The 27,408-nt window shown below is 31.9% G+C and overlaps 2 protein-coding genes across 5 annotated transcripts in view; one reads left to right on the forward strand and one right to left on the reverse strand.

Moving 5' to 3' along the window:
- The window catches only part of Surf6 (Surfeit locus protein 6), a 2,035-nt gene extending 1,215 nt beyond the window's left edge, over window positions 1-820 (forward strand). The window contains exons 4-5 of the mRNA XM_018460202.1: window positions 6-288; window positions 542-820. Of these exons, the coding sequence (XP_018315704.1) occupies window positions 6-288; window positions 542-763 (505 nt within the window). The 3' untranslated portion in view covers window positions 764-820. The remainder of the gene's footprint in view (window positions 1-5; window positions 289-541) is intronic.
- Window positions 821-920: 100 nt separating this feature from the next.
- Window positions 921-27,408, reverse strand: part of LOC108730495 (uncharacterized) — a 39,770-nt gene continuing 13,282 nt past the window's right edge. For 3 of the 4 annotated variants that reach the window (XM_018460225.1, XM_018460223.1, XM_018460222.1), the window contains 4 exons: window positions 14,869-14,970; window positions 11,022-11,207; window positions 5,866-6,034; window positions 921-1,606 (listed from right to left, as the gene is read on the reverse strand). In XM_018460225.1, coding sequence (XP_018315727.1) covers window positions 5,889-6,034; window positions 11,022-11,207; window positions 14,869-14,953 — 417 coding nt within the window. In that variant the 5' untranslated portion in view covers window positions 14,954-14,970 and the 3' untranslated portion in view covers window positions 921-1,606; window positions 5,866-5,888. The remainder of the gene's footprint in view (window positions 1,607-5,865; window positions 6,035-11,021; window positions 11,208-14,868; window positions 14,971-27,408) is intronic. The other variant, XM_018460224.1, reaches the window with a different exon arrangement.

A 27,408-nucleotide genomic window follows, 5' to 3' on the forward strand; every position in this document is an offset into this window, starting at 1 on the left:
GGCAGTAAAATAAAGACGGAAAATGAGGAAATACCAAAAGTGCCAAAACCTAAACCAGTTTTTAATTCGGAAGGTAAAATGGTGTTTAGCAAATTTGACTTCTCTGAGATTGGCGTAAAGAAGAAATTACCTAAGAATCAGAATGACTCTAAAAAGATGTTACAACAACTACAACAGAAAAAGGAAAAATTAAAGCAATTAGAAGATTTAGGAGATAAGGAAAAAGCTGAAGACATTAAAGAAAAAGATGCATGGAAATCTGCATTGGCAAAAGCATCTGGTGAAAAGGTGTGTACTCGCCTTATTGTTCCATATATATATATATATATATATGAAAAATTTCTTTTTTAATATCGCAATGTTTAACAAAATACATAATTGGTTTTATTTATATTTTTATTTTATAAATGTCTTATCATTTTTTTTGTATTAGCTAATTCTTTTTATATTGTAATATATATTATGAGTTTGCCATTGTTTGTTCTTCATATATAAATGTTTTCTACGTTTTTAATGTATTTATATTATACTTACTTGACAGGTTAAAGATGATCCTGAATTGCTGAAACGTACTATAAAACGGAACGAGCAGAAAAAGAAATACAGCGCAAATAAATGGAATTCCAGGATAGAGAACGTACAGAAATCTATGCAGGAAAGGCAAGAAAAGCGACGAGAAAATATTATGAAAAAGAAAAAGGAGAAGAAACAGAATAAATTCAAAAAGGCAGCGAAGAAAGGACGCATAATACCCGGATTTTAATCGTCGATTATTTACAGCTATAATTGCAAATTGACTCTGTAAAATTTATGTTATTACGTATCCTTGACTGTCGAAAATCATTCTATTCATCAATCTGATGTAGGAAGGCAGATATATCATGTTATGTTATATTTGTTTAATAGAATAGTTGAATGTTCATCGAACATTCAACTAAATATAAAAATGTACATAAAAGTGTACATCGAACGATAACTTGTGTACAGTATCAATCTTCATAATACAGTCACAAATAATAACTTTATTCATGTAATTTCGTTTGTACATTAATTAAAAATCTGTATTTACATTGATATACATTAGTATTGTAGACCAGCTACTTCCTACAGTGACCGGGTACGTTTCGGATTTTAACTATCGTGTAAAAAGCTCTACTCGCAAATGTCACGCAAATAGTACAAAATTTCACGTTGGTCATAATGTTTGGTTGCGGCATACATGCACACGCACACATTCGCACGAAAGGAATACGATGCTCTACTTTTCGAACATCATTTTGTTGTAAATTTTGTTTTATTTACTTCTCTTGACATAAAAGCATTGTATATTTTTCTGATATTTCACACAGTCATTATCGCGATATGGTAGTGCTTGAGTAAAGATGTCCAACTTCCTTCCGATGCTCCAAGAGACATTTTCAGAGAGGCCGGTCAGTAAATGATTGGCAGATCTAGGACGAGACTTTCGATATAGCTGCCGTCTTTCACCTCCTGCTAGGTGTCTCCTAACGCCGCAGAGACCGCATTAGCGTGTGTCAAAGCCGTCCACAGCGGACTATGATCCACAGGCAACGGCACCGCCAAAGATTTCGATGGTCGTGGAGATCTGTAAAAATAGAATAAATGCAATCATATCTGCAAAACACATTAACATTTTATGAAGATTTTAGATTAGTTTTGACTTTCTACAAGTCATAATCTCGAATATTCAGATGACTTTAACATAGTACAGAGACAATAGATTTGTTTTGATTTTTTAACAAGTCATAATCTGATGGTCAGATATCACTTTAGTCTCGTAAACATCTGTACAACGCTTAAATAATTGATGTATTGCTCAATTTAATTCATTTTTACTTTTTACTTTAAATATATATTTTAGTCTCTTGTTTTATATGATATTCTATTATATTCACATTCTTGTACATGCTCTCGATAAAAAAGTTTCACTAACAAAATGTATTGAAAATATCATCAATATTTATCAGTTATAAAATTGTCAGATTTAATGAATATTTGTAAGGAGAGTAGATAGATGGTAGAAATTAGCATGTATCGGTATTTTTTATTCAGTAAAAGAATCCCATTCTGAAGAGTTTTAGTTTATTTTATCCACGTATAGTGTACATTTCTACCAATATAGATTAACTTTAATTTCGATTTAACTTATTCTTTATCTTTTCTTAATTCTTAGAACTAGAAAAAGAATAAAAAGTAAGTTAAATCGAGATTAAAGTTAATTAAATTGGCAGAAGTGATCATTATTGAATAATTTGAATCGAAAATTGCGCCCTGTTTTAACAGTAAACATCACAATTGCGTCGACCAATCGGTGTGCACGTAATACGTACGTGCTAGACGAAAATTGCGTTGGCAGAAGTGAGTGGGAGGATGTTTCGTATGACGCTCGTGGTTTGTCGTGATTTTTTCCGATCGGACGCGTTGTTTTCGCGAAAATCGAGTCCGATCATGTCGTTATCCTGTTAAATGACAGCCTAGTTTGATTTTCGTTCCTTTAACGAAGTATCGATCGAATCGGTTAAGGCTCGTAGTTATGCAGCAATTGCTAATGCATATAGCTCCGCCATTCAATCCGCGATTAATGCGATTGCTTTCGGCACAATGCTCCAAGGTGAGATATCTCGTTCTATTAATTTTGGTATTAATTTGGCCGTATTCTTGTTATAAAAGAAAATTACAGACTACGACCTTATTGCTTTCATTAAATAAATACGAGCGAGGAACAAAAAGTCATCCCGGTTTCGAGAATATTTACGTCGTCGGAAAGGAAAGGGGGAGGAAAGAGTATTTTAGCGCCATTTTATTGTCGTAATTATCTTATTAGGTACTGGCGTCGTTCAATCAGCGCGTTTTTCTTACGACTCGCGTAACTCCGACAAGTTCAGATTGCTAACGGAAGGAAGAAAAAAACGCGATATCTTTTTCGAGAAATATCCGAGTGCGATCGCGTTGCGGTTGCCATTAGTGGTAGTTAGTTCGATCTTCGTCTAATCGATCTAATAAAGCATCAATCGCTTTCGTCAATTGGTGCTCGTATATGCAGCTGGCGCAATTAATGCATGTAGTGGCCATTATAGAATCAGCCTCGACTAACGCGATTGCCTTTGGCACGAGGCTCGTAGGTGATCCTGGCGGAAAATAATTTTTACGAAAACTACGGAAAATCTACATAGATTGAGACACAATCTTAGAAATTTCTAATTTTTCGTAGATATTCGCAGTGGGACGTAGAGTGGCGTTGTTCGAGGGCGGAGGATTTCTAGGTTTTTCAAAGAAACAACGTCGCTCTACGTCGTCACTACGAACCCAGGTCGAGGAGGTAACCACTAGCTGAAATATTGTCCCACAGATTACATGATTTCATATGATTTCACCTGATTACAAATAATTTTTTTCGCTACATATGAAGTAATTTGGTAAAATATACGATTTTATTTAATATTATACTATGATTTCTCGTGGTTGCATATGTAATTATGGGGATTATACATAGAGATTTTATATGAATTTTATAATGATTTCGAGGACTCTGTCCCACGATTACATTAAGTGATTATCCCCTCGACCCAGGTAGAACACGGAGTCATAATTAAGTCATAATGATATCACAGGACGTCATCATGATGTCATTTGATACCAAAAAATTGACTTATAAGTGACGAATGAGGTCATGATGATGTCCTCATAACTTCTGTGTTCTACTTGGGAATATCCATGAAAAACTAATAATTTCAAAGATCTTGTCGCAATCTATGTAGTTTAAAACTTCCGTCAGGGAGCTAATCTTTTTTTGTTAATTTTAGAACCGTATAATTTTTGTAAAACAAAAAAGAAATACATTGACTTTTGTTCTCAGAACACAGAATTACAATTAAGTCATGATCGTCATCATATGTCGTTTGATAATTAAAAATGAACTTACAAGTGTGTGACAAATAGATCACTATGGTAATGTCTTTGTGATTCTGGGAAAAAAATGTTATATACATGGACATATTATATATATAATTATATATAAAATATGTCAGGTTTTTATATAATTATATATGAAACATTTTTTTTCGGGATATTATTATGACTTCTGTGTTCTACTTGAGTTGCTCTTATTGAATGGATGAGGAATAAAAATGTTCCGGTTTCCGAGACTATTTTTGACGCCAAAAATGAACGGGAAAGCAAAGGAGAAAAAAAACGCCCAAGTATTTTGGCGCCACTGTATTTAATATCTCAAGTACGAGCGTCGTCCAGTCAGCGTTTCTCTTACAATTCGCGTAATTCAGATAAATTCAGATTGCTAGCGAAACGAAGAAGAAGAAATAAGAGAAATGTAGTTTCGTGTGACGCGCGCTCGAGTTTTCGCGAATCATTATACGCGTTCTCGAGAAATATCGAGTTTGTAATTGCATTGCAGGTGCTGCTAATTAGAGAGCTGTTTTGATTTTCGTCGGTCTAACGAGTAATCCGTATTTTTAAAGGCTACGCACAATTGGTAGAGAACATAGACGTCGCCATTTGAATTATTTATTCTCAATCGACGCGACTATTGTCGGCGGCACAGGTAAGATTTTATTAATTTTCAAATTGCACTTCTGAAGGAAACATTAATCCGTATTTCATTACGAGTAATAAAAAGTTATCTCATCTGTTTTTGAGACAATTCACGTCATGAAAGAGGGTCGGGGAAGAAAAAGTAATAAAGTGTTTGGCGCAATTACAGTATTTTAACTGTGATCTCACGTTTTACCGTCGACCAATCAGCGCGTTCCTCTTAAATCGTACGATTCGCGTAATGCAGATAAATTCATATTGCTGGCGGAAATACAGAAAAAAAAAAGCGTAAATGTAATTTCGTGTGACGCTCATGAATTTTGCTGTTTTTTATTCGATTGTGTACATTTTTTTTCAAAAATATCGAGTTTAATTGCATCTTGAGGGCTGTTATAATTAGCGGGCAATCTGATTTTCATTGATCCAACGAATAATTCGTGAATTTTTTAAGGCTTGTGCGCAATTATTACGCCATTATTCAAATTGCTTCTCGATGGACGAGATTGCTTTCGGAATAAAGACTCATAGGTGAGATAACTTTTTACTCATTTAAAAACGGCGTTTTTATGAAAGAAATATCAATTCAAAGTTAATCAGAAATTTTTATCACGGATGAATATGAGGGGAGAAAAATGAGAAATCGTCATATGAAAAATTCTTCGCGCAAAAAAAGGAAGAGACATTTTAATCTGGAGCAGTCAACAATTATATTTTAATTGTAACTTATATTTTACTGTATTTTAATTATTAATATTTTAATTCTGATTTTAGGTGTAGCTGTTGTCCAACTGCCATCTTCCGCGTTCATGACTCATATAATTCGAATAAAAATTCAATTTGTAAAAAACGAAAAGAATGAAAAGGAGAGAATAGCTAAATTATTATAAAAAAGAAACAAGCTTCGTGCAATGTTCGCGTTTTTTTGTAATCTTCTATCTACTCGTGTATATTTGTTGTAAAAGATATAATTCTGACCGTGTCGCGTTATTATTAATTAATGGACAAGTATCATTTTTGTTGTACGGTATTAACAAAGTATTAGTTGCTTAATCTGCAAATCGGATGGAGCTCGTATACAGTTATTAATGCACAAAGTTTCACCATACAAACTTTTTACTCGATGCAATTATTTTCTCTACAGCCGTTCGTAGAGACCTTTTTTTATTAATTTTAAAACTTCATTTCTTGAAGAAAATACTTATTTGAAGTTAGAGATTCGTATCGTGTAATTAGCAATATTTTTACGAGAATTTATGAGTAAGGTGGGATAATTTTAACGTGTCTCATCGTTATTACCTCGACGGTGCCAAAGCCGGATGCTAATCAGGACTACTTAATTCGAGAGCGGTGCTCTGCTCGGGATCTGAACGCTCTTCGACGACGGTGTCCAACTCTAGAGATGAGAAGGCTCGGGATCCTCTATCACCTCTTAAGGACACAGTACGTGCCGGTCGATCAATGCCAGCTGCGAAAATGCCGATAACATGTAAGTTGTACTATTAAAAAAATGTTGATATCATTAACTTTTGTTTGAACACATTTGCACTGTCAGTTGCAAGTTTTAACAATTTAAGAATATCATTTCAGAATTCATTATCTATATATGACGATTAAAGACAATACGCGCGCGAATGTGTTTAATACGACGCAAATTAAAATATTTTCCATCTTTTTATTCGTTTTGTTTGCTCTGCTTGCGATTATTGAAATTCAAAGAATATCCACTGGCGGAAATTTGATTTGCCATTGACAAAGCTTTCGACATTGGAAATTTCTACTTAAATTAACTACGAGAATCTCTAAGATTCCTAATTGGCTAAACTAATTTACGTACAAACGAACCATGCAATCTAATATAGCTTTTATTTTATTTTTTTTAATCTAGTCTAGAAACAAATAAAAACGCGTTGCGTCAAATCCATTTTCATAAAATAAAAATGGAAATAAGTAAAGTTTCGTAATATGTTGTCTATTCCAATATTTTTACTAAAAATAGTCGCGTATTGAATAATATTAATATTATCTCATTCTTGTATAAACCTAATTACGTTCTAATTTGATTATCCTATGGCATTATACAAGTCACAAGCGCTGACACATTAGATAAAAAATATATTCTTTTTTCAAATGCTAAAGAAATTGCTGTAAATTATACATCTGAGCAAATTTCTAAGAATCGAGCGATGCTATTAACTACGTCATATTTTACCTAAATCCTCTCTCGATGCTGTGCTTGCCAACACAAATAAACCTTTCAGTGCGGATTAATTTTGTACCACATATGATTTTATTCTATACATATACATGCATTCCTTTACATGAAATAAAAGTTACTTTTAAAGGGTAAATATTTAGGTAACTGATTTAAGCTTACTCTGTATGTGAAATTTAATCCTCTTTAACTTTAGAATTAGGGAGTTTTCTCATACACTAATTAATTAAATCGATTTAATCTCTCTGTGTTAAATTTTTTTTTTATTTTTTATATGTTTCGACGCATGTAACAATTATATTCTCATTTAGGAGAATCAATTTTAATTGCAGAAAGATATTTATATAAATGAGAGAAAACAAATAATTAATAAATGTCTCATGTCACAATATTATATGTTGTATATTCAAGCTGTTCTGTGATATTTTCAATAAATTTTCAACTGACTTTAATTCTTTGCGCAAACTTCTTTTAACATAAACACAAAAATAAAATCCGGATTTGTGTGTGTGTTAAATTACTTTAAACAGTTATAAAAAACAGCCATTCTTATGCAAAGTAAGCTCCAAAGATATGAGTTGATAATAAAATCTTATTTTTCAATCTCAAGTTTTATATATATAATTGAATATTTATCCGTAATAAATTCAAGACTTAATCATTAAAATAGTTAACATTAAAAATTATGAAATAATGTGAAAACAGATATTTTTGATTAAATTGTGATAAGAAAAAATCAAGTTTAAAGTTTCTCAAAATCTTCAGGTAACATTACATGTATATATGTCACTTATCTTTTTTTTCTATAAATCATCTCTGAAAATTAATAATCACTAGAAAAACATGAGAGTTAAATTGTACATTATACTCATGTGATGAGCTTATGAAGCATTTATCTTCTGTTTTTCAGCAGACAATCTTTTGTTACGAGAGAATATTGCGGACGGTAAATTTTATACCTCGTCTACTGTGTGCACTAAATAGTGATACAAAACGACCGTCTACTGTCTAGTGTTGACTGGGTTGTCGTAAATTGAGAGTTTGTGGCGGTCGCAACGGGTACAATACCTTACGTCGTAGATCGTCCATGCAGGGACATAAAAAACTTTTTTGTTAGCTGTTGGAAAAGACCGTATTAGTAGTACGTGAAGAAATAAATCCGCCTTTCCGCACTCAAGTAGATCGCGTCGTCTTTAAATTTTTTTTGTTTTGCACTAATTAATACGCACAGAGAGGTTAAATTTTAAATAAATGTATATGTATTAAAAAAGCCTCCTTAAAAAGATTTAGTTGAAAAAAAATTCACGTATTATTTTTAATACGTCTATCTTTTTTATATCATATTAAAAAGATTCTCTTTTGTAACATTAGCAGGAATACATATATTATTATCTCCAGCTCTAAATTACGTTGAAAAATTCTAAAAATGCAGTTATATCTAGTGATAAAAATAAATTTACATCAGTTTATGCAATAAAAATTATGAAAAGGTATATATTATATAGATAATTCTAGATGCTTCCATTGTACTTATTAATTTTGGTATATTTATCGACACATTCGATATTTATTGACGCATTGTTTGTAAAATATTATTACATTATTATGTTATATGTTCAGGTAGTTTTATTAATTATGCATTTTTATTTGCTAAATATATTGTCCGTTAAAATAATACGTCTATTTATAAGTGACAAGAATTTAACATTCTTTTCTACCAAGCTTTTTCATATTGATGTACACATCAAATTGTCCATCACAATTCTAAATTAAAAGCAAATAATTTATACAATAGATGAGATGTGCTATTACTTTTACAAGTCATAGCATTTATGCAGACGATTTAAAGTGTTGATAACGTAAATAAATTAGTTCATTGAATTACATGATTGTTTACCGATACTCCCGCAAGCAATATGTAAATGGATGATATTGTGGGTATATTAACGATGCAAATGCTTTTATGCGAAAACGACGTTTATTTGCGGCTACGTCGTTGTTCTCTCGCAGCAAAAAGCACCGGATGCCAGCACCGGATGCCAGATAACAAAAACTTTTCGATTTAAATTTTAGATGCGAAAACAGGAGTGGCGAGATAATAACGCGGCCACTTCTGATGGTTATTCCCAACCATGCGGAAATGCACATGCATACATGAAATTGCGTCCGGATAAGATGTCGAACGGTTACAAGAGAAATAGCGCTCCGGAGCGTCATATATATTACCTATCGCGTTGCACTTCGCGGAAATGGATTATCAATGAACGATATAAGATCCAATTTTTTATGTTACGACGTGATAGATTCGTTTGGTTGCGATAGCGCGTGCCGGTTTTCCGGATAAGAAATCGATTTCCGCTTATCGTAAAAATTTCATTTAGCATCGTGGTTTTCATGTGCGACTTCAAGAATGGTTTTGCGAATTTTATAGCATTTTACTTTAATATTAGCAAATAATTTGGTGCCTTGATTTAGATCCAGAAATAATATTTCATACATTTCTCTTACATGTTTTTTTTTTTGGTACAATTTATAACGTCAATCTAGTCCATTTTGTGCTAAAAGGAGTGAGAGAAGAGAATTTAACTGCACAGAAAAAAAATTCGCAGATTTTAAATAAATGTTTACTCCAATAGTACTAACGAAATATTTACTAAATGTAAACATATATTTATTCGATTTCAACATAACTGTTTTATTTTGAATAAATATTTATTTACTATAAATAAATATTTCGTTAGTACTATTGGAGTAAATATTTATTTAAAATCTGCAAATTTTTTTTCAGTGTGGGAACTTATCGATATATAGTATTTGCTTTTGAATATAAATAATCGGCTATACGCAAGTCGATCATAGTTTTACACTAAAAACGTTCACCGTTAGTGCATGGAATTGGAATGTTCAGGCCAGAATTCAATCTGCTGTTGAGCCTCTTCTGTCCTCTTTATGTTTATTCCAATAGTCTCGTACGATCGGTATTATTTCTGTACGAATGCATTTATGTGCCGTTGCAAGAGAGTACTTACGTATTATGCATAGGTATATGCTTGTATTCAGTCAGAGAGTCGAAGAAAAAATATATATAGAGAAACAGAGAGATAGAGAATGTAGTCGCTATTAACGAAAATATTGGAGCAAACGCTGTTACGTTTCATATTTCTCTTTTTCTCTATAAATGTAATATAAATTTACAACCTCCAAATAAATATCACGCCATTATAAATTTGATTTGCACTGTTGCTTATTTTATATAGGCAACGGTAATAATATTAGGGTAGTTGTTATTTTAACAATTTTTGAAATTTAATTGGGACACTCCCTAAAAGTGGTTCAATATCTCGAAAAAATAACATTATATTATTTTCAGATTTTTTGAACAATTTTAACCCGTGCCACCCGGATACGGGTAGGTGGAAAAACACCTTTGTGAACAAAATTCAGTTTTGCCGACGCTCTGATTCTTTCCAGAATCCGGAACCAATTTTAAAGTTTTTTTTTAATTTGCTTGAAATTGAATAAGCTATTAGCCCATTCTGCATAAATTTTGATTACGGTCCAAATTAAAAATTGCTATTTTAATATTCGTTATCATGTAATTTTGATTTTTTCTGCTCACTTCATTGAATCGGCAATTTTTACCTTGAACCGTAATCACAATTTACGCAGAATGGACTTATAGCTTATTCAATTTCAAGCAAATTAAAAAAAAAACTTTAAAATTAGTTAAGAATTAGAGCGTCGGTCGAATTTTGTTCACAAAGGTGTTTTTTCACCTATCCGTATCCGGGTGGCACGGGTTAAAATTGTTCAAAAAATCTGAAAAAAAATATCGTATTATTTTTTTGAGATTGAACCACTTTAGGGGGTGTCCCGATTAAATTTCAAAAATTGTTAAAATAACGACCACCCTAATATAATATATACATATATATATATATATGTTATTTTATAATTCCATTTTATATAAATATATTTATTTTATTTATAAATATATTGGATAATATTTATGAAATTAATTTGAAAAAGATTGTAGAGCTTCGCGCACATAAAAAAATGTATTATATTCCTAATAATTTTCTCGCAGCACTGGTTTGCACGTATTATCCGCTTGGTTAGCGTCACATTTAATTTTGCACGAGCGATTTGGTTTCTATTCAGTGTTTCTATTCACACAGCGAATATCTGTTCCGCGTAAGCGCGTGTCCTAGTTTTACTTTTAAACTCTATGGGTGCTCACCTAGGCGATGAACCGGGCTGAAACGGACGAGGCTCAATGCGCCATGATCCAAATCACAGTTTCTTCGCCGAGCCCGTTCCCTGGCGAGTTTCGCTCTCCTCCGTAAACAGCAAATTACCATTAACGCTAACAGCGGAAATCCCAGAATGCAGGACACGATAGGTATGATTATGCTCTCCGGCGTAACTGAAAGATGCAAATTAGTCGTGCGTTACCATTTATTAGTGAATTAATACAATTATATTTTAATCTTGATTTATTACTATAATACGTAGGTATATAATTTTTGACGACATAATTGTCTCCAACGTAAATATAAAGTATTTATCTTCTTTAGCGATGTAGAAGCTTTTAACAACTTGAACAACGTTTTTCGACGGTTCATTTTGATTATTTAACATAGTTTAAAATACTGGTGGTGCAATATTTTGTCGAATACTTCGTTTTTGAAGAATTATTTTTGATAACATCACAATCGTTTATACGAATACGTATCAAATTTATTGGATTTATCCTATCAAATTATTGATATGTCAGTTACTGATACGTCAATTTCATTAATTGTTGGCGATAATTGATTTACTAGATATGAATATGATTTTATATATACGAAAAGCTACGTAATTTTATTTTCATTATCTATGATATAAGTATCTTCTTTAATGAAGTACATATGCCACACTAGTGCGTTCGTATATTCCTATTCACGAAGCAGATCTACATCACTAGACAAAAAGTGGCATGCACTTCTCGAAAGTTTGTCAGTTCATGAAAATTTCAAGCGTGTAATAAAAGCGAAGTTGCTTGAATCGAATTAGTAGGTGTTATAAGACGAGATTTAAGATGGTACTGATTAAACTTTCAGTCCGTATTTAAAAGAATTTAAATCCTAACTGTCTCTATTACGACGGAATTGTTCGATTAAAACTTTTTGCACAACGTATAATATAGTAATGTCGACATTCCTCAATAAAAGTGTCCCAGTTCTCTCTTGGATTAAGCGCTATTTTCTCAGTATGTAATACATAAAGCTTGATTTAGCTTTTATAGTATATGCTATTCTTCTTACACGATGCAAAGAAAAGCCGGTTCTTTTGAGAACTTTTAATCAAGATAGCGCGCAACTTCTACAGAATGAGATACAATACAACTTTTGGCTACTATTCTGCTTTCGACTTCATTAAATTATTTTTGCAGTCAATATTTATATATATATAAAAGATAAATCTTCATTTATTACTGCATGTACATTAATTTACATTAATCGTTTGAATTTGATTTATTAAAAATATTAGTAAGGGATATTACTATTAGTACATATAACTTCCTCTAAAGATTATATGTGTCATATTCTGAAAAAATTAGATATTCCATATTTTGTGTAGGTATTCCATGTGCTCGTCACGTTTCTTGTATTGAATGCTTATTATGTCTCGCGTATTACCGTTCGTCTAAAAATTAAGGATGTGTTTTTAGATCTATATGTTCGTATTTTTAGCAGTTGTTCTGTAGCTGCAAATTAGAGCTATTGTGGAGATTTGAATGAAGCACCGATTGCAGATTGCGCGAAGTCTAAAGTTTCTAAAGTTTTATAACGTCGTCGTTAACTAATTAATCCAACAGAAAATCGTGACACAAATAACTCCGTTATCTCGCTAAAGTACTTTACTCCTTGAAAAAGTGCTCTCTAGGTTCATTAAATGTCAATAGTCTATTAATTGTGAATCTTTAAAATTGCATTTGAAAAAGAATTAATTTCGAATTCTGAAAGTATACTCAGAAAAACACATACTGTAGACAAATAATAATTACTTAATATATTCAGCATCCTAGTAAATTTAATATTTTAATCAAGATTATTAAGTGAAAACAAATTTATTTATATAAAGTCGCTTTTTTGATTAATTTTATAAAATAAAAATTTACTTAAAAAAATTCTTGCTTTGACATAATAATGAGTTTTTCTAAAATTTTTAATAAGTAGGGGAGAGTGGTCTAAATCGGACCGTGTTCCAAATAGGACCTTTTTAATTTAAACGAATACAGTTAAGCAGATTTGCGTACTATTTATAATGTAAAGTCCGTATAAGACACCGAACATGCGATAGCAGTTTGACAGTTCTCTGTCATAACATTCATAAAATAGAGGCAAATATGTATTTTCATCGTGCGAAAATTTTTTTAAAAAAGAAAATCCTTGTAAATCATTATTTAAAAGGTGTTAAAAATTTAAAAAGTAATTGATTTAAGATAATTAGAATTTAAAAGTGTAGAATTCAAAAATATCAAGCATTCGTGATCACTTTTGCGGTTTATTGTAAAATTTGTTCCAAAGTTCGAAAGGACCCGTGTCCAAATCGGACAGTACAGTGAATAACTGATAGGCCTGGTTGTAGTACTGGTGATTGGCTGACTAGATCTGGTCCAAGCAATTAAATCAGTAAAATATCATGAGTCATCAGACTCAGATTAGTTGAGTTTTATTGATTTCAATTCTAATAATATAAACAGTCAGTAATTTCTTTTTCCGAAAAAATTTTTATCTTTGACTGTCAAATTGCTCGTTTTTACTCAATACTAAGAGAAATACATTAAAATATTTTAAAATTTTACCTAAAAATCCATAAAAATAAGAGTTTTCGATCTGAACCAGGGGATGATACCATCAGGATGGAACCATCGATTCCAAATCGGCCTGGAAAGAGATATTTTAAGATTACATTATCAAGAAAATATTCTTTGTTAAAGATAACATTACTTATAAGAAAGAATATAAATTAAGTAATCACTTTTTTTTAGCAATAGAATGATATTTTTTTGTGTGTAAAATTTTTTTTCTTCACAAGGGATCATCTCGGTTTGTACAACAAGTAAGTGAAAATCCATTTGATATCAATAAAAGGCAAGACCGTATAGGTCGTAGGTTCCAAGAAATTTGATATTATAGTGCATGGTAAAAGTTCTGAACGGATAATATATCAAAAAATATTGATTTATCTAAAAAAAATGTTTGAAACAAAAGTAATAGGGTTTTAAAAAAGTTTTTAAAAAAGTTTTTACTTTTTTTCTTAAAAAATCAAATTAATTAATCATCATCTGATAACTTTTTAAAAACCCTATTACTTTTGTTTCAAACATTTTTTTTAGATAAATCAATATTTTTTGAGATATTAGCCGTTTAGAACTTTTACCATGCATTATAATATCAAATTTTTTGGAACGTACAACCTATAAAGTCTTGCCTTTTTTCTTAATTTATATCTTATACTGTCAACTTTTAGTGATATCAGGGATTTTCACTAATTTGTATAAATCGAGATGATCCCTTGTCAGACACATTGTATATGACAATTTGCACGTCATCGCTAAAGTACTTTACTTCGCACGATGGAGGTAAATAGGCAAAGCCTTTCATCGGCGAATGATGATCGGATAACATTACTGTGTTGTTGTATTAACACATCGCTAACTTGTTAGTGGATTCGTGTTTCTCGTAATTCGCCGTATAACGAATGGCTGGCATTAGGTAATTACATTATCAATCCGATGTCTGTCTCTCTCTCTCTCTCTCTTTCCACCTCTTTAAACCCCCTATGCTTCAATAACTCGTTTGTAATTTAACATTGTCGTGAGCGCGATCTAATACTTTATACACAAGCGTCTAATTAAACGTCATCCTTCTCGCGCAGTTAATATACCGTGTCTTTAAAATGAAACTAGCGCAAGTCTTAAGACAACCAACATGATATAAGTCGCCATACATTTCTTGTAACAAAGTAGAGCTTAGTTTCAGCGTAATACTAAGAATTAATAATGGAAACAATTAGTAATGGTGTTTATAACTTACCCGTCGGATATACCAAAATTGTTGGCCTTTTGGAGTGCGGAATCGTTGGCATGGTAGGTCGACCAGCTCTCACTTCGGCCGACATTTTCCTTTGTTCTGCAACTGAATGGAAATTTACCTTTGAACTGACTTTACAGACCTCGATATACATTTTGATATCCTATTGGTAACATCTCTTCTGTCAAATACACAATCATAATTGAGAGAAGACGAAATAAAGAATAAAACCCAATTTTAATTTATACAAATTTTATTTTAGAGTATGTCTTTTCTTATATTCGAGTTTTACTACGCGTAGGTAATAGAGTTACAGTAAAATACAATCAGGAAGGTCTTGTTGCGCAACAATTCATCAGTATCTGTCATTTCTGATGAGTGCTTCGACGACTTGTTATATCGGGAAACCGAATGACGAACGATTTTTATCTTTCTTGCATTGGAATGCATGTTGGTTCGTTCGTCGCTCAGCGAGCTTGGAATCGATAGCTAGCACTCGTAGCTCAGATTTCAACGTGCGATTTGCACGCGCCAGGAATCAGTTGACGATATTCGCGCCTCGTCAGAGACATAAAATTGCTGCAGAACACAGAGAATCTTCACAAGAATCAAATTTCTTTACGTTCCACAGTTGGATTTACTCGGTTACCCCCGGGATTCAAATTATTTCACAAAGTAGTGAACAAACGTTGTAACACGAAATATTTTTACGCATTATACTCGAAACAATATATATTTAACGAATATTACTGTTTTATTTAGAAAAAGGATAGACTATATTTTTACTGTATAAATTATTTTATATAATAATTGTTTTTAATAAATATTGTATACATTATATGAAATGAAATAAAGATCTTGTAGTGCGTGTATTATATTTGATCACTACCGATATTTTAGCTTCATTATCGCTTTTCTCATTAATATTTAATGTGCCTGCCTCAAGGGATAAAGAAAATATGAGAAGGGTTTTCCTATATGCGGTGTATAATTCATGGTCGCCAGAACGTTATCTCGATATCTTTTTCTTAGTAATGCTAATAACGTCTTAATGATATCAAAAGAGCTATTTAAAATATGAGAGACCTTCCAGATTCCGTTCCTAATTTTCTGTTTTTACCGAATGTTGATTTTGGCAAATTATATAAGTTGCAAATAAATATTTATGAGTGCCTTTAATAAAAAAAAGAAATCGAATAATTATTCTCGATTTTCAAGGTATTCTTTCCGTAGTCAAATTTTTAATTTCTTTAGAATTCCTTTTAAATTCGACACTTCTTTTGTTTTTTTAGTCTAGAATATTCTAGAACAATTGCATGAACGTTCATTGTACTGTCTCGTGAGAAAATTGACGGTGCGGATTGTCTGTGGTCGAAATGTAGGTGTAATAACAGCGGACGGTAGATTATCGAGAATTTGCGATATCGCCGGACGTCAGGGGCAGATAATGCGGAATAATGCGCGCACGTAAAGGCTTTGCCCAGCTGGTGTGGTTAGGGCGCAGCACAAATTGCGAAATGCAGTTAATCTCCTGCGGCGGTATGACGATTCCTCACGAAATCGAATCAATTTTATACGTTGTCGTATTATTGTTAAACTTTATTAATTAGTTTTCGTGAATTTGCATTTGCATCAAATTAACATTAAAATCGAATGTGCATATATTTTATGTGAAATAACTAATTGTTCGATCATCAATTTGGAATCAGCCTGTCATCGAGTATCTATTACTTTTCTCCATCTTCAAGTTGAGATCCATAACAGATAAAATTCTCATTAGTCTCCTGATATCTCCTGTAGAATTCAACGCACCTTCCCCCGATCAATTTTATCCGGCTTTTGTCAGACCACCCTTATATTTTTGCCGTGACGGTTTGTCGAATATTGCTGTTATAAATCATTTGGTGGTACACCTTGCTTAGGCATGAAAAATCTCGACCGAATACAATACTCGCGAAGGAAAAGAGAACCGTTATCGTATCTTGAAAAACAGCCTCGTAGGCAGGTGTTTTTTGTTATGCTTAGGGGAGTGCCTGATCGTTTACTCAAGCCTACGCGATAGGATGAGATGACCTGAATTAGAGAAAAAAGAAAAAAAATTGCCATCCTCGAACAAAGAAGTAAGATTAGTGGACTTCTCGATTATAAGTGATGATAAGGAATGGCATTATTTATGAAGACAGAATTTATTTGAAGACTTTAGGAGATACTTTTGTATGATGACAGTGGAAAGCGCTGCGTAAATAAATATATTTTTTCAATATCTAAAAAATATTTACTGACAAAATATAGAGCTTTGGATGTTTGGCCGCGCAAATCCAGGGTATAAAGTTCAAACTGTCCTAAAAAAGAATAAAGTCGATTTATCAATTTGCTGCGTTACGTGAAAACTTCCTGTTTTAATAAAACAGTGCATTTTGAGATATTGCCACTATTTTAGGCATCGATAGCACTTTCGCGCGTTGAGCTAAATTGTCCTATCAAGTTTTAGTCTTTTAGTAGAAACACGTCTTCTCCTCTTAGTGCATGTCTGCGAGAGCCTACGAGATTTTCTGGTTGCCAAAAAATGATGGTTACGACGTGCCTGTTATCTAAGTAGGTCAGCTAGTCCTGTGTGAAAAATCTCATTTTACGTAACATATTCATGTAAAAGAAATAATCAATTCTCTTCGAATCTCTTGACGTTATACGATTGTTCGTACCAAGAAGCAAAATCTTGTGATTGTTGAACAGCGTGCTAGTCCTTCTGCAAGGAATTGTAAATTTAAAGAATAGAATGTGGGAGAATAATCCAGTAACGTTGATAAAATTTTCATGATCTCAATCCTGTCTTCGTGAGAACGTGAAGAGATCTTTTCATCCTATCAACAAATTTTCATCTTCTGTAATAGAGTCTATATATTATTACGCACGTTTCTCGATTGCCCGTCGCGTAAAACGCAAGTGCAGTTTAACAGCTCTATCTGCATTTCCCACATTTTGGCACGCTATCGGAATACAAGCGGCATGTACGTATATGGCCGCAGGAAGTGGTAGTCCATATTGCCTCAACGTCATGGAATGCCAAGGTATTTACGTCGCTTACGTATACGGGTTCATCGTATACCGGTCTCGAGACAGGCGAGATGTTCGGTCCGGGTTTGCATATGACGTTGCACCGGCAGACCCCGTAGGCACCCTCGCGTTTATGCACATGCATGTACGAATGTGAGCTCAGGCATTTCTGTGCCCTCTAGTTTACGTACACGAAAGACACATGCCGGTGTATATGGGTGAGATTAGAATCGACATTATAACTGTTCTGGCTATCTGTTCATCTGGCCGCGTTTACGGGGTTTCATCTTGAGAATTGTAGATTTGGATTTCTATTCAAATATCTCGAGAGGCAGGAAATTTCTTTTAGTCTAATATAATTTCTTCTTGCTTTTACTCATTCTCAAATATCATAATCAATATTTATGGAATATAGATATTGATTATACATATGCCGAGATTACATTTGCTTAAAATTTGATTACGGCGTTTAATTTCTGGTGTTATTTGCTGAATAGTGCACGATTGATTTTATGGCACCAGATAAAAGGTTGGAAAGAAAAATGCAGCCTTGTTTTTATAGATAACTAATATAATTCTCATTATATCGGTCAGATTTTATTTAGTCCTAGAGGAGGTCATTTAAATCACGTCATTTATCATGCACTCCATTAATTAGGGCAACCTCGATCATATCATAGATAAACTGCATGATTTATCCAGCCTACTCTCTCACCTTCCGCCACTTCCGCTCCACGCTCTTGTTATCTTTCTTTAGGTCACGAACACGAAATCCCATTTTGACCTTTAACTACATCATCATTGAAATTAGAACTTTGAAACCGCTAATTTACCACTTCTAAGTTCGAAGTTGAGAGGTCGCGGTCAAGGTTTAGATAAACATTTCCTAGTAGGTTGTACATGAAATTTGTCTACTAAATGTGTTCAGGAATGCAAAATTATTCAATTGTTTACTGACTTAAGCAACAGCTTCTTAATTGGTTTGCTTCTAACGTCATGCAGTGTCATGACGAAACATGGCTTCGTTAGTGAGTTAGATCCTCTACTCTCTCATCGAGGTAGTTATCAATCGTAATTGCTTCTCGTGAGTCTCATTAATTCTTACTAGTATCATCAGTCTATTAATTTCCCGTCTACCGCGGAACAATCGTGACTAATGCTACGTTGCTTGTTCATGCAGGCTATGCCCTTTGAAGGTTGGACTTCGGAACATTACGAGTATAATCTCGTTCCGAAATTGCTGAGACAAAACGACATGTAGGAACGTGATCGTGACGTGAGGTTGGAGACCTAAAGACGTCCTCGGCCACACAATTCCTAAGAATAAATCCTTTTTTTTTTGCTTCTTTCGCAATACCAGGAAGCAAATAAAATGTTGCTTGCAAAGGTAATGTCTCAAAAAAAAATAATTAGCAGGGAAAAAATATGCAGAAGTTAATTATAATAATAATATGTATAAAATATTCTTTTAAAACGTACTGATGAATAAATGTTCTATATATAAATATATAAAATTTGAATATTTGGAGCAATAAATGATACATATCTTGAGCCTTTAATTTCAATAGAGTTTTTTAATGCAGCATAGTAACAGGTTAACAGAATTTTGTTATGCCTGTTAAAAGTAACACGCTTTGTACAAGACTAAAGTATTAGTTTTTAATTTCCAGACTGAAAGATATGTCGATAAGCAATTTATTTTCAGTTTCTTGAAGGTTTAGTACGAAAATGTATTTTTCTATGAAAATTGAACGAAAGTTTCGTTGATGCAAAAGATACATCTTATTTCTCTGAAATAGCTCAAGAGAATAGTCTTCTTCTTCAATATACCTAAATATCAATATCCACGACACGTAGAAACTTCTCTTTCCTTTTCAAAGTAGATGTTTCGAAATAGATAAATATCTTTAAATTTTTAATAACGTCTGGTTGTCAAGTCTTTTTCAATCGTGACAAGCAGGATGACTTTCTCACAAAAATTTACAACACATTTTACTTGTTAATTTTTTACGAGATTGTTAATTTTTTCCGTTACGCCGCGAATATTCTCTGAAAAGGATGTAAACATAAATTCTATATTTTTTGCGAGTGAAATAATTATATTCCAACTTTTATTGGAAAAAATATGTGAAAGAGTAGGCCGCAAGTTTTTTCTATCTCGGAATAAAAAATTACTGCTGATATAATATCTATCTTTGTTTCTGTGTGATCGACTCTTGTTTCGGGTCATATTGGAACTCACATATTTTATTCCTTTATCTCGGAAAAATACAAAAATTGCGATTTTTATGTCTCAGTGAATTGCACAACTATGTAAATAATGGTTTATCATTCTCGGTGTATTCTTCATATTACGAGAAAGGAAATATAATATGCAAATGTCACAGTGACGAAATAAAATATAAGACAATAAATGTCACAATATAAATAAATGAAATGTGAAGAAATAACTTTTTATAAACAAAAAAGAGACATAAATTACTTATGTAAAGATTACTTAGAGAAATTAAATAAAATTTTAAACTTGAAATATATATATTTTTTATTTTACGCGAATACAAGGAGTTTGACTGATTGAGATTATCGTGAAATTATTTGATTTCGGTTAATATTCATATTTAATTATTTTTTATTACGAGGTAGAATTTATCAATCCGATGGAATCGGTAACAATTTCACCGTTAGAATGAAAGATCGTAAAACTTGTCATTACCTTTGTGATTCATCGATATATCATGTCGTTGCTTCGATGTGCCGTAAATATATAAACTATATGTGAATAATAATCCAGTATGACATTTGCCTAGAAAGACCGTGTTATAGTGAAAATGACGTTCAAAGAGTACGCGCAAACTAAATTTATTATAAAGTGGCGTTTCGTTGATGCATGCTCTTCCAAAGCATATTCAATCTTTTGATGATAGACAGATTAATTATAAATATGGTCTAATCCAAGTTTAGAGGTTAACGATGAAAGCATTATTTTTATGCATACAAAAATTTATTATTATAAAATGAAACATATTAATGACGTTGAGAAATTAAATTTAAATATAATAATTTTTGCTACTTATTTTTAAGCGGACAGATGCGCGTTTTAGGATACAGTCAATACCAGCAGCAATATAATTCCAACAGAAATAACAGAATTGCGAAGCATTAAGGAAATTACGTGAAATTGGCGGCGTTATTGTCAAACTTTCCAACAAGAAGTTCATACATAGTTCAACTGATCACATGAATAAGTTCGAAGCATCTTCGGTAAACTTAGAGATAGAGTAGTTATTTACATCTGTACAAGCAATAATTTATGAATTTGTAATTGTAAAGTTTTATTGGCTGAATAATTTCGTTTTCTCCATTGTGGAATTTCTAAATTCTTTACTAGGTATTCTTGTGATGATAACATATTATATATTTATGCAAAATTGTGACTTTTCGACATATGCAAGGTAAATCTGATTAAACGCATGTTATTTAATCTATAAATTTTATTTGACCTACATGTTTTTCTTAGATATTCCTAAATATAAAAAAAGATTATTGTTTGTCGCAGCTTTTCAGTTTTTACTATTTTGTATTTTTGTGAACAAGTTTTTAATTAAAATTCTATTAAAATGGGTTTTATTTAAAATATAATTCAAGAATCTGATCTTATTAAGTATTTATATTTATAATTCAAAATTAATGGCTTTGTCTTTTTTAAATAAGAAAAATTAACCTAAACTTACCCAAAGAATCGGTAATTCAAAGAAAATGTATTTAGGACTTCAGTGTATGATCATTTTATTTTTTAACTCATTTTATTTTTATCATAAATAATTTCACTATTGCATTATATCGCAATACACTAAACTTGAGATCTGAGCAATTTCGACAACCATAAGTCTTGCATCCATTAGACGTTAGTAAAATGTTCTCTCGACCATTAGATCTCTAATGGCTATTAAAACTATTAAGGTTTTCCTAATGCGTCGGATTTCTGTTTAAAAAAAAAAGCAATTAATTAATTGTACAAATGTTTATATTCAAGTTTATAAATTGTAAAATACAATCACGTGGCTCTAAAAATGTATTTGTCAAAATTGAGAAACAGAAATGGACGACAAAGAATTTACGCGATTTATGGTTTCATGAAGATAAATGGTGCAGAAAGGACGCACATGGTGTATTATAAAAAGTTGTGATGGCTTTTCCGTGAGACAGACAGCGTAATCTTTATTTTTTGCTGAATTCCTCGTAATTTCCTATCTTTTGACAAGAAGTTACGCAGAGAGGAAGAGGAATTTGCAGCGTGCATTACACATTCTTGAATTTATATTCTGAACGTGCTTCTTGGTCTTGGAGTTTGCATGAGCACCCTCACATTGTACCCTCGCTGAATTTATTCAAGATTGAATCACTACATTACATCCGGCGCTATATTCCGCATTATGAGTAAACTTCTTGTCTGGTGATATCCGGAATAATATAAGATTTTTATTGCTCAACTTAGGAGCTTTTACTTTTGCTGCGTATAAATAAGATCAGCAATGCTGGCATTCCGTTCCAGCGTATTCTCGAGAAATATTATTGTTAATTCTTTCCATGCAGAAGTGGTTACTTAGAGGATACTTTTTTTACTTAATTTTACTTAGTACGTATATATTACAATAATGTCTTGCGCGAGTTCTCTTCATTAAGAATAAGCTGTTCAACTAATTGCATATATAAAATTTTATTTTCAGAAATTTCCGTTACAACCGCGCCTTTATTTCGTGGCAATTGTAATATTCATAAATATTTGAGATACACGATAGATTATCAACTCCGTGACTAATTGATTGGCGCTATTCCAATTCTTGGATAAGATATATATTGATTGCTGTGAATATATTAATATTTTATATTATTACTTCTATTTCTGTTTTTTAATTAATTTGATTAATACAATTTATTAGATCACGTGAACGAATTTACTTCAACATTCTTGAAGAAGCATTTTAATGGAACAATTCCAAAGAGATATCTTCTCACATTAACAGTCTCGGATGGTAAGATTTTCTCGGCTACTTTTTGGTATTTCTCACTGTGGACATTTCCGCGGAAAAGCTTTATTCTGCGAGAATAACTGGCGTCAAACTTCGCGAAACAACTTCAAACGCTAATAAGTCGTAATTATTGCATCAATGTACGATGTATGTAGGAAACAAATTATTACGGTTGGGTTGTTTTACTGAAATTGCAAGTACCTACTTTTTGTGTCGTTATAAAATTATTGATTTATCTGCAAGTTGCATTAAATGAGAATTGATGTCATGCACAAAAACGTCAATGTAGCAAACCGTGAAGTTCCACAATAAACTTGAATGTTGGCTTGCATATGCTCGAATTATTGTAAAACAGTTTTGAAAATTTATGGCTTCGCCAGGAACGTGTTTATATATATGTTATATGTAATCACTACTATTCGATTCATGGCAGACATTTTTGTCGGTAATGCATGTGAAATATTAACATATCCAGTTGAAACTTATTTATATGCCTGAATCTTTGCAAGAATATATTGAGCTAAAATTTATGAAAAGCACAATTTTTATCATTTTTATATGGTCATGTTAAATATTTAAAATTGATTCAGATGTAATACAGAATATTGCGGAAGTAAATGCTACGTAATTAAAGTGGTTCTATTATATTTTACAGCAGTTATAGCATAATCTGGCTAATACGCACAGTTTGAAGCTTTTAGTTATTATATACCCTGCTTTATCTAGATCCGGCGAAAAAGGATACATGTTACAAAGTTTACGTGTGCAGCATACAGTATACGCTGTACTCTAGTAGAAAAACGTGTAGACTGACATACGTGGTAATTTTTTCCAAGCTTATAGAGCGACGTTACTTTGCACAGTATCTTCCCCATCTTACTTCTGGAATCACTTGCAATATTTTTCGCACTTGGGTTCTGCAGGATGTAATAGAGCAGAGAAATATTGTCAGCCAAGTATGCGCGCATGTCGAGAAGTATTAAATTCCGCATAAGTTGGATGAGACTTACTGTTATATTTACTATATTATATGCCAGTAAAATCGCGCTATTTAATAAGCGCAACCGACCGTGCCACAGTATATATATGTATATGTACTTTAAATTCTTACTTCAATCATTTACAATTTGTATTTGCCAAAGAATGTGTAGAATGTTATTTTATATAAAAAGCTGCGGTCTCAGCGAGATACAGTTACCGTCGAAAGGAATAAAAGTTCGATTTTTTTCTGAAATTTAATATTCTCTGCGAGGAAAACGCGTATAAAAAAAGTGTGTGTAAACGCGCATTGGTAGTGTATTATATTTTTTGGAAAATAAATTATTCTTTTTTTTAGATAGAGTTGAAAAATAATAACCCCAAATTGATTCAATCGAGCGAATATCATCGAGCTTTCGCTCGCAGAATCAGTCCACTTTTTAAATCCCGTTCTTATTCTTTTTCCCGTCCGTTTCAGGACTTTTCTCGTAGATTTTCTAAAATTTGTTTTCACTGTAAATGACATTATATCTCCGGCAACACGGAATCTTTCCTGTTTCCATGAAAATTCAATTTAGACTTGGGCGAATCTTATTCTAAAATTTCCCGCCATTAAATGCAGCGATATGAAATTTTACAATCTATTATACAGCGCTTTGTGTATGTAATCATTAAAGTGTAACAAAACATAATTTTTTTTTATAACTGCGGTTTTATCGTAGAAATTTTCCAAGGAAATGCGTCGTCGTTAATTCAAATAAAAGTGATGTGTTTTGCAGATTTTACGCTCCTACAGTTTTGATATCAATTTTCTTATATTATGTCTCTTTCCATAACGTATGAGATATCACAGAAAAGTTTGAACAGAATTGTCTATCTGTAAATTATATTATGATTGTCCATTGTTCTTCTCTTATATACTTCTACAGAGAATAAGCTTTACTGTTTATGAATATAATTCTATCTTTTCCTAATTCTCTTTTGATTAACATACGAAGGTATACATTTGCAAGCCACTTTAAATACCTGCAGTGTTACCTCCTCGTTAACCCAGATCACTAATGTGGATTTATCCGGTGACGCATTGAAGCCGTGGTAACGAGAAAATGTGATCTTGCCCAATCCAATTTGATCGGCTAACTAAATATAATTAAGTCCTGGTTTATTAATTATTGCGCTCTTGTTCATCAATTCTATATTCTAATTAATATTAAAATCCTCGTATAACTCTCAGCATATAACTCTTACTCTCTGCTGAATTTTTAAAGGTGATCTGTCCTTAATGGAAATTTTCATGCTGTGATTCCTCTTTCGCAACTTTTGAATATTTAAATTTAAATTAAATTTATGTGGTATAATAAAGCATTCAATTCGCATACGTATGCATATATGAGTTAATTAAAAAAATAGCCTACACGATTTATCAACGCTTTTTAATATTCTATGATAATAGCTCTATTTTAATTTTCCATATTAAACAGTTCTCTAATCAGTTTCAATTTTTGTAAAATGGAAATTGACGCTAATTATGTTGAAAACTTAACATTAATTTGCAAATATAAAATCCAAATTTTATCAATTTGCAAATAGAAGAACTATACTAAATTGGATTTAATAAACTAACTGCGGGATTAAAGAAATGTGTTTTAAAAATGATAAATAAATAAAGAATCTTTCATTCCTGTTTTTCTAAATTAGGACAACTGCACTTCGGCCATTTAATAATTTTGTGTTTCATAAATACAGCAAATGATCGTTAAATACACACTGTTAAATCTATAGTGTCAAATTTAACCTAACGTTAGTCTAATATAACGGTATAATTAAGTAGGAGCAGTAGCGACTCACGTTAAGTTAAATTTGACAATATAGATTTAACAGTGCAGTTGATTAATTTATGTTAGTCTGAAATAAATAAAACAAAGAAATAATTAAAGAGCGTTTTGAACAAACAACGTTTATGAAGAAAATGAAAATAAACTCGCTTTCCCATGATTTCATGATTAGAATATGAATTAGTACGTTTTCAGTATGCTTTTAACGCCATGCGATATAACTGTCACTGCAATTGCGCGTCATACCGCTCACTAATTGCAACCCAGACAAACAGGACAAAGCGTGGGTGTTGGCGAATAAGAGCAAGAAATATTGATGAATGCAGAACGAACACCGAAGGTTTGAGCACGAAAGTCGAGAGATCGAATGAAAGATAAGAGAAGCCGGTACGAGTGATGCTAGGAAGAACTGAGATACTTTGCTTGCGGGTGAACGAAAATGCTTTTACCGATACATGTGCTAGAGTGATATGTTCTCTCGTTCGTTCATTCCAGAAACGAATAGCGCACAAAGATTTAATTGTGCTTTCATATTGATTTTCTCTGACTGTGATTAATTAATTAATAATATTAATATATGACTTTTGTGTAAGTATTCTGGGGAAATGGGATAATAATATTCTCATTTTATATGTTTTTTGAATGAGGATATTCGATATTTAATATATGCGGATTTTACTGTTTTAATACAGTCACGTGGTTGCGGTTGTGAGTAAAATTTCTGGCTTAGAGGTGATGACTGTTCTGTGGTGCGATCCCATATACATAGACTATGATTTATGGCAGAAACTTTCGACAACTTTCAAAAAGCATTCCTAAAGCGTAACAATGTGAGTTCGAGAATGTATGCGTATGGTAAAAGTTCGAAAGTATTTATAATGGCTTTAAATTCCTCAAGAATTACGATTTATATGATACTTGTAAATAATTGGCAAGTTATTGAGCATAAATTTTCTTTTAACATTTTGTTTTATAGATAGTTTATTGTGTCAAGATATATGTATAGTAGAAGCTTTACATGTTCCCACATGTGTGTGTGCGTGTGTGTATTGTGTGTTGTTTTTTTATTAAATATTTTAAATATTTTACATACTTTCGATTTGGTAAATATTTTTCATATTTGTTAACATTTAAAAAAATTTCTTTATTTATGAGGAGTTAACAGAAATAATAATGAGAAGGTAAAGGAAAACAGAAATTTTTAATATTTCCATTTTAATTTATAAATATGCAATTTAATGAACTAAATTATTATCTTTTTAAATATTAGGGTAACTCCGGTATGTACGCCGCACCTATCAAAAACTTAATTTATTACGTATTATTTACTATGTGTAAAGTACTATGTATAAATGAACTATATCAGTAAAAACTTTGTACTATCTACTACTATGAAAAAAATATTAGTAATCCGAAATATATATATATTTAGTTTTCGTATTAAGAAATGAACTTTTTGAAACCCTTGCATTTTTGCCGTATATTCCATAGGGGTGCGATATATAGCTACTCATAGAGGAGAGGGAGATATGTACGGCTCATGAAAAATTTACAAATAATGCTTATAAATAAGACATACAATGAAATAATAACTTGTAAACTTGCGTTTATAAAGTTTTATTAAGGAATAAGGATGATAAATATAT

This window comes from Mycetomoellerius zeteki, unplaced genomic scaffold, assembly GCF_001594055.1.
Source record: "Mycetomoellerius zeteki isolate Tzet28-1 unplaced genomic scaffold, Tzet1.0 scaffold93, whole genome shotgun sequence".
In the NCBI taxonomy this organism is placed as follows: Eukaryota; Metazoa; Arthropoda; class Insecta; order Hymenoptera; family Formicidae; genus Mycetomoellerius; species Mycetomoellerius zeteki.